Source organism: Triticum dicoccoides, chromosome 7A (assembly GCF_002162155.2).
Source record: "Triticum dicoccoides isolate Atlit2015 ecotype Zavitan chromosome 7A, WEW_v2.0, whole genome shotgun sequence".
In the NCBI taxonomy this organism is placed as follows: domain Eukaryota; kingdom Viridiplantae; phylum Streptophyta; class Magnoliopsida; order Poales; family Poaceae; genus Triticum; species Triticum dicoccoides.
In genome coordinates, this window is record NC_041392.1 from 296511398 (window position 1) to 296524192 (window position 12795).

At 43.1% G+C, this 12795-nt stretch overlaps 1 protein-coding gene and 1 long non-coding RNA gene across 2 annotated transcripts; one reads left to right on the top strand and one right to left on the bottom strand.

Moving 5' to 3' along the window:
• On the top strand, positions 1-4928 carry LOC119330704 (protein ALTERED PHOSPHATE STARVATION RESPONSE 1-like). Its single transcript, XM_037603826.1, has 4 exons — positions 1-1436; positions 1537-1685; positions 2610-2833; positions 3373-4928. The coding sequence occupies exons 1-4, from the start codon at positions 191-193 to the stop codon at positions 4121-4123; spliced, it is 2370 nt and encodes a 789-aa protein (XP_037459723.1). The 5' UTR covers positions 1-190; the 3' UTR covers positions 4124-4928.
• Positions 4929-10465: 5537 nt separating this feature from the next.
• On the bottom strand, positions 10466-12398 carry LOC119330980. The gene is made up of 2 exons (XR_005160350.1): positions 11989-12398; positions 10466-11145 (listed from the first exon to the last, which is right to left on the bottom strand). It is a non-coding gene; the product is annotated as an uncharacterized LOC119330980 (long non-coding RNA).
• Positions 12399-12795: the final 397 nt, after the last annotated feature.

The window sequence follows — 12795 nt, forward strand, 5'->3', positions numbered from 1 at the left end:
GCACGCACGGTCGCTATCTGCCCAAAAGGAAAGGAGCAGACTCCCGCCCGACCTGCTCTGCTCTAGATCCGCAGCAGTCGCCGAATCCTATCCCACCCCACCCCACCTGCATCCCATCCCTACACCAACGTTAACTTTCGAAACTGTTTTGCGCTCTGCTGCTGCTGCTGCTTGGTGGCTGGGTGCTGCCATGGGGTGCGGCCACTCCAAGCCGCCCCGTGGGGATCAGGACGCGGCGGTCGCGCTCTGCCGGGACCGCTCCGCGCTGCTGGCGGACGCCATTCGCCACCGCTACGCCCTCGCCGACGCCCACCGCGCCTACGCCGCCTCGCTCAAGGCCGCCGGCGCCGCGCTGCACGACTTCCTCCTACTGCCGCCGCCGCCTCCGCCCGAGCCACCGGCGCTGCCGCCGCGCCTCCCTGAGCGCCGGAAGGGGGACCCGCTCCCCGCTGCCGACGCGCCCGACAACAAGGCCGATGACGACGACGGCGGCCACATTTGCTTCCACTCGGACGACGAAGACGGCCCCGACGGCGCGCACATCAGCTTCCCGTCCGACGACGACGAGGCCGACCCGCATGCCCCCCGCCTCGAGCCCCTCCCGTCCGCGCCACCGCCACCGCAGCAGGTGCCTCCGCCTTTCGTTTCCGGATACGCTCCGCCGCTCTACAGTTACGTCCCCGGCCAAGCGTATGGGTACGGGCCCGACATTGACGCCTATGGACATGGTTTCTTCAACATCACCTATGCCCGCAGCCAGCCGCCGCCGCTGTCTGTGTCATACGAGCACCGCACCCAAGCCACCAATGCCACCGTCCATTACTACCCGGGCAATGCTGCCTCTGGGCCACCGCTGCCCGGATCTTACTACGGCGGCTTCCATGAGACGGCAGCCTCCTCTGTCGATGGGGCTGCGCCGGCGCCACCGCAGGTGTCGAGCTGGGACTTCTTTAACCCGTTTGAGTCAGTTGAAACTTACTACCAAGAGGAGCCGGCCGCCGTGGCGGCCCATACCCCTAGCCGGACCTCCAAGGTGGCGCAGGAGGGGGGCGAAATCCCGGAATTGGAGAATGCCAAAGTGGAAGAAGAGGTCGTCAAGGAAGCACGCAGCAATGGCAACCACGACAGTGAAGCCGACAGACCTGGGCTCTCCAAGGACGAAGGGAGGAGCAGTGCCGGCGAGGAGCCGCACAGGGAGTCCAAGTCGTCGGAGGCAAGCAGCATGGTTCATCATGTCCATGTAGTGGAGAAGAGTGTGGTGGAAGGACATTCAGATGCCGCTGCTGCGGTTCCCGGGAAGTCCTACAACGATGATATTGAGGTGGCAAGGGAGATCAGGTCGCAGTTCGAGCATGCCGCAAACTCTGCAGCCAATGTATCCAAGGTGCTCGAGGTTGGGAAGATGCCTTACCACCCCAAGACCTCAGGGCTGAAAGGTTTATCTATGATTATGAAGCATTCTCCAGAGTTTCCATCTTTTGATGGCCATCTGATGAAAATAGGAATTTTGGCTAACTCAATTGCTTCTGTCTGTAGTATCCTCATCGATGATAATCTGTGGCCGGCCTTCGGTCGGCGAGGAGTTCGTGCAGTTTGTGGAGGACAAAGCTACAGAACATGGCAACCTTTCTTCGACATTGCAGAAGCTCTACATGTGGGAGGAGAAGCTTCTTGAAGAACTCAAGGTTCTGAGCATGCTTTACTACCTTCGTTTTAGTTTCTACTAGTTGAATGATATTATCCGTGTGCAATTTTGTCTTTATGTGTGTGATGTTGAACATTCATTAGCTTTGCTACTTGCTTAATATGATCCAAGATGACTCGGTTGTAAGATTCTTGAGTAGCGATATAGTACTATGTTTAACAAACTTGAATGTCAGCTACTAGCTGTCGAGTATGCTCACAAATATTGCAGGTAGTCAGTTATAGACAATTGGGAGTTTTACGCTATGAATAACTCCATTTTAGCTTTATATAAAGTTTCCTAGTAGTTGTAGACTGCTCATTTTTCTGTTTCAACAATTTACACAACCATTTCTTTTTTAATCTTTTTTACTCCTTCTGAAGCTAGTGAAGAGTACCATTTAGATAACTGCCTTCTGAAGGAACCATCGTTTTTATTGTTCTATTTATTCTGGAGGGGTTTATGTTTCAAATGCTTTGGCATCACTGTTCCTTTGCTTTCCTTGCCATGTAGTACAAGTATTTTACTTTTTTTTTAAAATGGGAGAGAATTTCACTTCCCGGCCTCTGCACCAACTAGGGATGCATACGGCCATTTTAGTATGAGTACCAAGATAAATATGGTCCTCAGAATTTTTTTTAAATGAGTATCAAGATATTTCTTGATGCGTGATTCCATCACACACCAAACTTGATCCTCAATAAACAGGGGAAAACCCTTGTGCATCAGCTGTCAATTCTAGGAATTGAACTCGGGTCGTTAGGCTGCATAACCGCATACCCAACCACTGAGCCAAGGCTCTCTTTGCACAAGTATTTTACTTAATTGGGTTTATTTATTCATAGTAAAAACTTAAAAGTACTTGATTTCTCTCTATCCTTTTTGTCTTGTGTTGGTTATACTCATGTACTTCTGTTTATTATAGACCGAGGAGAAGATGAGGGTGCTGTATGGTAAAAAATGTGAGGAACTAAAAGTTCTTTATGAGAGAGGTGCTGAGGCTCATAAACTTGAGGCAATTGAAACTTATACCAGGAAGCTATCGACAAAAATGAGTGTTGCCATTCAGGTTGTCAACACTATCTCAAAGAAGATCAATAAGCTGAGAGATGAAGAATTATGGCCGCAAACAAATGAGCTGATTCAAGGGTATGTAGTATGCTATGCATCTCTTTCCGAAAATAACAATAATTTCCAGATGAATGCTCACAATGCATACATTTTTTTAAATGAATTGAGTGGATAAATTGTAGCGTTGGGTCAGCAGGCAACCGAGATGTTAGATCATTCTCTAGTACACAGTTAGCACACATTTGTTGGTATACAAAGTATTTTTCATTCCGGGCATCCATGAACAATCATAAATGGGAAGTCATTAAATTAATCAGACAATAATCTTTCTGGTTCTGTGGCTTCAAACATGTCACTAGCAATAACCGGATTATTTCCTCTGTTGAAGCACCGCAGTTTGTTACGTCGTAAAATTTTGGGTATCCTGGTAAGCTGTCAGATCCAATGAGATGATTTCAAGACCCGACTAGGCATTTGACCCGGAAGATGTATTGGGCTTCAAGTTATTTTCAGTATCAAGTAGTACTTTTCAAGACACAGAAGCTCCTATCATGCATCACTATGTTGGCACCTTGTGTCACTTTGCTGTTTGTATGTTTAACTCTGGTGCATTTCAGGTTGATGCAAATGTGGCATGCCATGTCAGAATGCCATAAAATCCAGTGCCATGCCTTGTCGCAAGCTAAAAGCATCGACTCCACTGTCGCAGCTGCAAGATTCAGTGAAGCCCATATCGACTTAATCAAGCACCTGGAGCTTGAGTTGCTGGATTTGGTTGCCAGTTTCGCCGCATGGGTTAACGCGCAAACGAGCTACATTGGCACTATAAACGACTGGCTGAAGAAGGGAATTGACTACGTGCCTGAAGTGACCGACGACGGCACTCCCCCGTTCTCCCCGGGGCGCCTGGGAGCACCCCCCATCTTCATCATCTGTAATAACTGGGCGACCGGAATCGCGAGGATACCGGAGACGAAGGTGGTAGACGCCATGCAGGCTCTTGCCTCCCAGGTTCTGCACCTGTGGGAGAAGCACAGGCTAGAGTGGAGGCAGGGCATGATGGCCAACGGAGACATGGACAGGGAGCTTAGGGTGATGGAGAGGGATGAAGCGTCGATGCGCAAGGCCCTTGAGGCACAGAATAAGAAGCTCGTGCTCGTTTCGAATCAGGGCGGCGTGTCCTTGTCTGCGCAGGCCGTGCGGGATGGTGATCCGCCCTCTGAAGTGGGTTTGCAGTCATGCATGAACAGGTTCTTCGAAGCGATGGAGAGCTTCGCCGCCGCCTGCGCAAACGCGTACAAGGATCTCCATCTTCGTTGCGAAGAAGAGAGGGCTCGACCTGCCCAGGAGACCGACAGAGTTTCCTAGTTGCGTTTTCAGACTTTGCTTGTACAGTGAGAAGTGGTTTGGATGAGCAGCAAAGGTGCACATAGCAGCAGTATCACAGATTCAAATTGCACTGTCTTTCTCCCTCTGTTGGGTTTTGGGACCGTCACTGGGTTTTAAGCAGCCCATGTGAAAGCTTGTCCTAAAGATGAGCTCTGATGATCAGATTCCCACTGCTCTTACCAAACCTTTTGAGAACTAGGCTGTAGCCTAGTGGCAAGAGAGCGCAGTGACGTCTCCAGCAACCAGGGTTCGAGCCACGTCGGGGACGAATTTCTGGTTTCTCACAAGGGATGCTTCTCCTATATCAATAAACCATGGGTGCTAGTGCCCATGAGTTTCATCTTACCAAACCTTTTGATGATCGTCTGCTCCTCCTCATCAATCGTTGTACCAATGCCGGCCGGAAGACTGCGTTATCGCCAGAAGGAAGAAAGCATCAGAGACAAAGGAGAAACAGAAGGCAAACAGAAGGCGCGGATCGGAATAGAGATCTTTTATCATTCATGATGAAAACCCTACAATTGTCGGTGTAAGAGCTTGGTATTCTCTAGCCAATGCATGATCCTGATAGATGTTTGGTGCTCATTCTGGAGCTCTGCTACAGCTTCGTCCCCAAGTTATCCGGGGATTGAGCTTTTTAGTATAGACAAAGGTCCTGGCACCGCTAGCATACTCTGATTTTTCATCCATTGTCGAAATTCACATCTTATTTATTTCTATACATATGATTCATTTGTAATTGTGACTTTTGTACAGCTATGGTATAACTTGAGCCTTTGTGTAACAGCTGTTCTACTTTTTAACCTTTTGTCACTATGTTACTGTTAATACGGCTAGGAAGCTAAACACACAATTAGGAATGGAGACACGCCTCAGTAGACCCCCCTCACAAAACGTACAAAGGGTAATATAGACTTTTCACAAATTATACGATAGTCTGATGTATATGTATTAATACAGGCCAGCCCATTTCCCAAGAGCAAACAGGCCGGCCCATTTCCCAAGAGCCTGGCCAAGCGTGCAATAGATGCTAACCAAACGACCTAGTGACTGATGACAACTTAAAGGCAGCGTTAACTTTAAAGTAATAATAGTGTTCAAAAAAATTTTAAAGTTATAATTAGAGCTGCAGATCCGGGTCTTTTTTAATACTTTTACAAAACAATGTGAACAAAATTTCTTGAGAATGCCAACAATGTTTCAAAATTGTTAAAAAAATGAATATTCTTTTCTTAAATGTGAACAATTTTTTAAAAAGTGAATTTAAAATACACACTGAACATTTTCTTAGTACATGGTGAATTTTTTCAAATACAAAACTGAACTTTCTTGAAAATATATGCTGATTCTTTTTTTGAAATGCATGCTGAATAAAATTTGTACTCACAATGAACACTTTTTATACACAGTGAACATTTTCCCAATGTACGGTGAACTATTTTTAACATGAATATTTTTTGGAAAAGGAAAAAATTGGAATTTTGAACTTTTATTGGAATTTGGAATTCTGAACTCTTTTTGAAACATAAATACATTTGAAAAACATGAACAATTTTCGAATATGTGAAGAAAAATTGGAATTTCAATCATTTTTCGAATTTTTCTAATTTATGGAAAATAAAAAGGAAACAAAAATAAAAATAAAATAAGGTAAGAAGAAAATAAAAGAAAAGGAAGAAATAAGCAGAAAGAAAAACAAAAAAAATAAAAAAATGAAGAAAAAAAATGAAAAATGCTCAGGGAACCTTTTAAATGGTTCCCAAACCCGGTTGCTCGTTCAAAGTGGGCCGACTCTTATCGTGTCGGTCGCTCGATTCGCTTCAAAGGAGCTGCGACGGTTTGACACCCACGGGCAGCAAATAGGGTTCCCCGTTTGGGAAGTAGTCATATAGATGGCGCCACGCACAGTATGCTGCTCGACTGGGCCCGCCCATTATCGCATGCGAAAACAGGGAAAATATATCAAAAATAAAATGGCAGTGCGAGGGATCGAACCTTGTAACTCTCACTACCGATCGCTCGTCGCTAGGTACACGAGCTGATAAGCTTCAATGTCTAACGACAAAAACACAACCTACTAGAACTATCCTTTACTGACCAGTTTACTGTAGCACAACAGACTTTTTCCACTATTTCTTTCTCTTTTTTGCTGATAGTTTTTTCCCTTTTAATTTATTTTTCCTTTTTAAAAAAATGCTCGCTTTTAAAAAAATTTCCATTCTTTTAAAAGTTTGCTTTTCAAATTTTGTTCATAAATTAAAATATTTGCATTCTAGAAACTTGTACAAACATTGAAATGGCCGCAATTGTAAAAAAATGTACAAACATTGAAATACAAATATTAATAAGGGTTTTTATCATTTATGCCAGTTTTGCCACTAGGAATTTCAACTGCTCAAAAATGCCACCGCTTCGTTAGGTGCATGCTCAAAAATGCCACTCGACACCATGATTGTTAGCTCAAATCACGTTTGCCATGTCATAATGACCAAAATACCTATAGACCAACATGTCAGTTCTCCCTCTATCTCACTACAATAATGTGTGGGTCCCACTTGATCCCAACAACGTTCTTATTTTCTCTAAAATTATTCGCTTACTTACTCCAAACAAGTGGGGTTCACACTTATAATTGTGAGATAGAGAGAGCTCACATGTGGGTACAGGGTTATTTTTGTCATATAACATGGTCAACTAGTTTGACCTGACAATAATGATGTCTAATGACATTTCTGAGCAAACATCTAATGGAACGTTGGCATTTTTGAGATATCTAATGGTATTTTTGAGAAAACATCTCACAGAGTGATGGCATTTTTTGAGCAGTTGTAATTTCTAATGGCAAAACTGAGTAGTGAGATACAACTAGTGCCATAAATGAAAAAAATCCTTAATAATAAAATACAAGGCTTCATCTTATAGCATGTTTTTTTCGACATCCTTGAAATGATCCCAATTTTTTCACGTGGCTTGTATGACCAAGTTAAGGAACCATGCAAAGTTGTTTTGGTTTTCGACAAAATTTGTATTTTCTTGAGTTTTCCGGGTCAAAAATGGTCGTTAAATGTTCGGACATGTCGCAACTTGCATATGATGTAGGAAATCATTCAAACCTGGTGTGGGTGACTACGATGGACACACCTACCTCTGTGCTTACCAAAGTTGGGGCTAGTCCTGAGATTTCCAAAAAATATCATGTTCAACCGAGATTGTTCGGATAGGCCAGAAAAGTTTTAGTTTTAGTTTTGCTAAACAGATTAAAAAAGAATAGTATAAACCAAATTTTTGATTCCTACCGAATGCCCACCTTGATTTTTTGTATTCCAAACAATTTTAAGAATACATTTTTTAATTTTGAACAAATTTCAAAAAGCATAATAACATTCAAAAAGAAAAAATTGAAATATAAAAAAACAAAGTATGTCAAGCTACTCCCTGTACAGCGGGAGCTCCTAGGCAGCACTCGCATGCCACCTTTCATAGGTCGGCCCAACTACACAAGCGATCAGCTGTCGCTCGTCATGACCATACGCCTGACCGCTTCTTCCTGGTTCGACCAAAAAAACCTTCTTCATGATTGACCTGGATGACAAGTTGAGCATGGACATCTTTGACCTTTGATCGTTGAATTTAAAAAGGATCATCTTTTTGGAGAAGTTCATGTATTTGAAAAAATATTCGTGGATTTGCAAAATGTTCACAAAATGAAAAACACCATGAATTGAGAAAAATTTCATGGATTTTGGAGAATTTTTTTAAGGATTTGAAAAAGTTTGTCGATTTTGAAAAGAGTCCATCAATTTTGAAAAACAAAGTTCATCTACTTTAAAAAATGCATTCATTTTGAAGAAAGTTCATCAATTTTGAGAAAAAGGTTCATCGATTTTGAAAAAAAATCATCCATTTTGCCATTTTGAAAAGACGTTCATCAATATTTTTTTATGAATTTGGAGTTCTCAATTTTGGAAAAAGTTCACCAAGTTTGACAAAATGTTCGATTTTTTAATAAAAGTTGATTCATTTCGGAAAAAAACAAAATCAAAAAAAGTTTACACATTGCAAGAGAAAAAGGAAAATAAAAAATGAACCAAAAAAGAAAGGAAAACAAAAAAGGAAAAAGGAAAAGGAAAATAAATCCAGAACGAAACCGCTCGAAAACACGTGAAAAAAGAGCAAGAAAAAGGAAAGAAGGAAAGAAGAAAATAAGAAAAAGAAAAGAATAAGAAATACTCCATCCGTCCGAAAATACTTGTCGTGGAAATGGATACAAATGGACATATCTAGAACTAAATACATCTAAATACATTCATTTTTAAACAAGTATTTCCGGACGAAGGGAGTACACTTGTATCACGTTAAGTGATGTTGACAAGTTGATTATGGCAACGCATTGTGAACTATAAGTTGCTGGCTTGAATCTTGGCACTCTCAGAATTTTTTGTGATTTAAATTCAGAGAAAAAAGAGATGATGGGACGCATTTTCTTGTGAGCGCGGCAAGAGTACGACGTATACGTATACAACGAAATGATTCTGAAAAAAACTATATAGTGAAATATGATCATCATGCCCTTTATTATGAAGAGGTATGGGTTAATCTGAGCCGTCTTTGTGTTTAGGGGGAGGGGGGGGGGGTCTATCGAAGCAAAAGTGTGCAACAAAGCATTTCCTTTCCTTCCCCCCTCGGCAGCTATGGCAAACTCGTTCCCTCCAAGTTTTGCTGGCGAGTCCGTGGATTAACCCCTCCATGACTAGGGGAATCCCCGTGCCTTCGCTCGCAGCCTAGTAGTTTAGCTTAGGGTTTTCTAGTCCTCGCATATGCGGCGCTTGGGTAGATGGCGACACTTCTTCTTCAAGTTTGTCCTTTAGGGTTCGACCATCCTTGAGTTCATCCACCCGAACATCCTCGACGGAGCTCCAACGTAGATTCTTGCCATCTCCTAGGCGTGCTGAGGTTAGGATTTCTTGTCGTGTGCGTAATGGCGAGATTTGATGTCAGCTGCTTCAGATCTATTTAAGGATTCAATGGCAACAACTGTGGCTCCATATTGTTGATCCTTAGGGTATGTGCATGAAGATTCCTCGGTTGTCATCCACAACAAGCCGGCTCTGGCGATAGCAGCGTGTCAACGACTCTTTGGCGGCGGTAGTGGTCATTCGGCGGTCCAGGGACTTCAATGTAATATTTATTATATTTGAGGTGCTTTGTTTTTTTTGGTATACTTTCATAACAGATTCGGATCTTTTCACAAAAAATAGATAGGAAGCTATTGTTGTGACATGGAAACAAACATATGCACATAAGAAAAATCTGTGAAGGCACCTGCCTCTATTCTGAAGCACTTTGTTGGTGGTTCTTTACATGTGTTAAACGTATCTATAATTTTTACTTGTTTCATGTTGTATTTATATTGATTGCCTCACTTTGGCATCATTTCTATCACTATATTGAACTAAACTACTAATCCAAAACCCAATCCCGACTGATGTTTCTTGCCTCTTTTTGGAATTTGCATAAATAAAATTTTCTGGAGCCCAAAAAATCAAATAAAAGTATGATGCAAAGTTTCAAGCCAAAAGAGCCACCGGGCCATAAGCCCACCTGGAGGGGCCCACCAGAACTACACTGCCCCACCATGCGTCATAGTGTTGGCCGCGTGACGTGCAGGCGTAAGGCTCCTGGACATTTTCTACACTGCTCCCGGAGCCCTGCCTCTATATAAGCTCAAAAACACCTGGCATATGTTTATCCTAAGTTTTCCTCCTCCGCCACTGCCTGATCCGATGCGAACTTCATTTTATCTCTTTTCCGCACCCCGCCCAAGGGGTGAATTGATCTTCATCAAGCTCTCCATCATCCCGTGCCGCTCCTATGATGATGCGGGAGTAGTCCATCCTAAGGTTGAGGTTTTGTATTAGTAGTTACGTGTTACTGGATCATTGATGGTGCGCGTTGCTGCACCCATCTATTTTTATAATAAATATGGAAAAAGTTCTACAAATATATGGTAGCAGCAAAGATGTAAGTGATTTTTCTCCCACATAGTCATCTATATATTACTCAGTGATACAAAATAATGATAGAAAATCTATGTTAATAATAGACCCAACCTATTTCAAGAAAGATGTTAATGCATAGAAGCAGCACCAGACAGAATGTGGCATTCACCCGTTGAAAACATGGGATATTTCAAATTGGACATTCACCCATTGGAAAGCATAGAAAAAACTTCAGCAAGATAATGTGCTATCAGGCTAAGGGAATTTTGTTTTTCGAAATGGCTAAGTGAATGATGGAATACTTTCTTGCACATTAATCAAGTAACTTGCTTATCTTCAGCCCAAACCTCTAACCCAAGGGAGCATCATAGAGGTTTGAAATTATACACAACACATAATTTATGTGACATAATCTACTGCAAGTGTATCCTTATCAGTCCCCATAAATCAAGGTAACTAACCCATTAGTTTTATTACATTTCGCACTGATTTTTTTTCTTCTTCTTGTGTTGCTGTTCCTCGGTGTGCAATGGGGCCGAAGTTGGCAAAAATTAACATAGAGCTTTGTCTTAATCGTTGTTGTGCTATGTTTTCTGGACATGGGCTTGGCCTTTCATTATTCTCTATAAAGATTAGATGCAGTCTTCCTGATCCTCAAAAAAGATACAGTCTTCCTGCATGGTTCGATTTTTTTCAAGACAGCATTGACGTCACCTCCATGAGCATTGACCTTGATGAAAGCTTGTAGCACCAGCAAAACCCATGAAAAGAAGTCCAAGAACTGAAACTTGACAGATCTTATCCGGGAACAAAACACTCTTACAATCCTTTCAAGCAGGAGTACATCAGATGCCATGGAGGCTGGAGCTACTTACCAGAAATTGGAAAAAGGCGTTGGAAGTTGCATCAATATGAGGCAATATTTGTCTTGATGTGATGGAATGGTAAGCTCGCCAGCAAGTGTTCACTAAATTCAGTTCTCAAATCATAAGTAGAATATATCTGTCGACAATCATTGGCGAAGTAAGTTCTTACCATCATATTAAATCCAAATCTACCACAAATTATCCGAGCTGATAAAAAAGGCCACAATAAAGCATGCCATGGAGTAGCAATCATTCAACATCCTTTCTTATTTGCAATATCTGAACAAACAGTAGATACTATTTGGTCAGATAGGAGACAAATTAAAAGTGCATGGGAACAACATGTGTTTTCATATTAATGACACCTGAAGACCACTTCCATATGGATAACACATTTCCTAAGAGTGGAACTTAACAGGTACAACATGATATTCAGATGAAGTTTAGTTTTTCTTACCGGAAGGATGAACTGGGTACTAAATAAATGCAATCAGATCATACGGCCACAAGTAAAACTCTCTACTGGTCCATACAATAAGATCTTTCATACTGGACAGATATATCATTGCTACATGCCTATATATCCAGCATTGCAAGAAGTAATGGAATTGGATTGGCTTGATAATTAACATGTCACAAGATAACCTTAAAAGTAGAAAATGGCAATAATCAAGCCGGCTTGGAATAGCTCATGATTCGACAACCGGAATATTAGATGATCGTTTGTGTAGCTGCTATATAACTAATACCACCATTTGGCGATTTAACTTGCTTGCCAGTAATAAACTAATAATCTACATAAATCTGAAGATCTATTACTATGTCAATTTTGACCTCCTGCTAAAGAACTTCAATCTAGTCCGCTCTTAACTAATATGGTTCACAATGGATCAGCAACATCAAGCAGAGGGCATGAAGGGGTAGAGGGCAGGTATCGTGTTTAAGGGAGGTAGTAGGGGGGCGTTGCACAGGATCTCACCAACAGTAGTTGTCATGCCCCACGGATAGGAGTAGAAGAGTCCGGCGGGATACAACCGGCGTGAAGGGCGTGCGACATGGCTGGATCGCTTCAGTAGATCGATCGCCCGCGTCGCCCGCGTGCGCGCGTTGATTGGATCCTCCTCGTCGGCTGCATCGGAAACGCTGGATACCCCCTCTGTCACTGATCCTCTGCACCGAGCGCCGAAGAAGACCGATCCTCTGCATCGAGCGCCGGAGAAGTCGATTGGATCCTCCGCATCGCAAACGCCTAGATCCCCTCTTTCTCTCTCTGTCACCGATCAGTAGCGGCGAAGTGGGAGCGTTGCATCCCCAATCGTCGCGATATTTGCTCGATGGGCTTCGTGCGGGAGCCAGCCCCCCGCACAGGCCAGTTAACCACGTCGCACCGTTTTTTCCACCGGAGTAGCCACCCTAAGGACTGCCAGCCCATTTAGCGAGTAACTACTGGGTGATCCAGCGATCGGACGGTGGGAAACGATCTGCACACAATATCTGACGGCCAAAATTGCCGAGTGCGGGAGAGGGCTAGAAAAGGGTCCAGTTTTACTGTCCTTAATATCTCTCTCTTTGTCCATCATGTGAGTTTCCATTTATGATTATCATCCCGTGCCTGGCGGTCTGTTACCGTTGCCATCCTCATGTGTTGGTCCCGCATCACGCTATCCTTCATTTTGCATGTACTCACGCAACATTGAAGCACCACCGCCATTGCACTCATCGCCTCCACACAACCGCTTGTTCGTAGATCGATCGTTCATGGCACGCTAGGCAAACAGCACCTTGT

Coding starts and splice junctions, on each gene's coding strand:
- LOC119330704 (XM_037603826.1), top strand. CDS start 191: ATGGGGTGCGGCCACTCCAAGCCGCCCCGTGGGGATCAGGACGCGGCG. Junction 1,686..2,609: donor AGCTTCTTGAAGAACTCAAG/GTTCTGAGCATG, acceptor TGTTTATTATAG/ACCGAGGAGAAGATGAGGGT. Junction 2,834..3,372: donor ACAAATGAGCTGATTCAAGG/GTATGTAGTATG, acceptor GGTGCATTTCAG/GTTGATGCAAATGTGGCATG.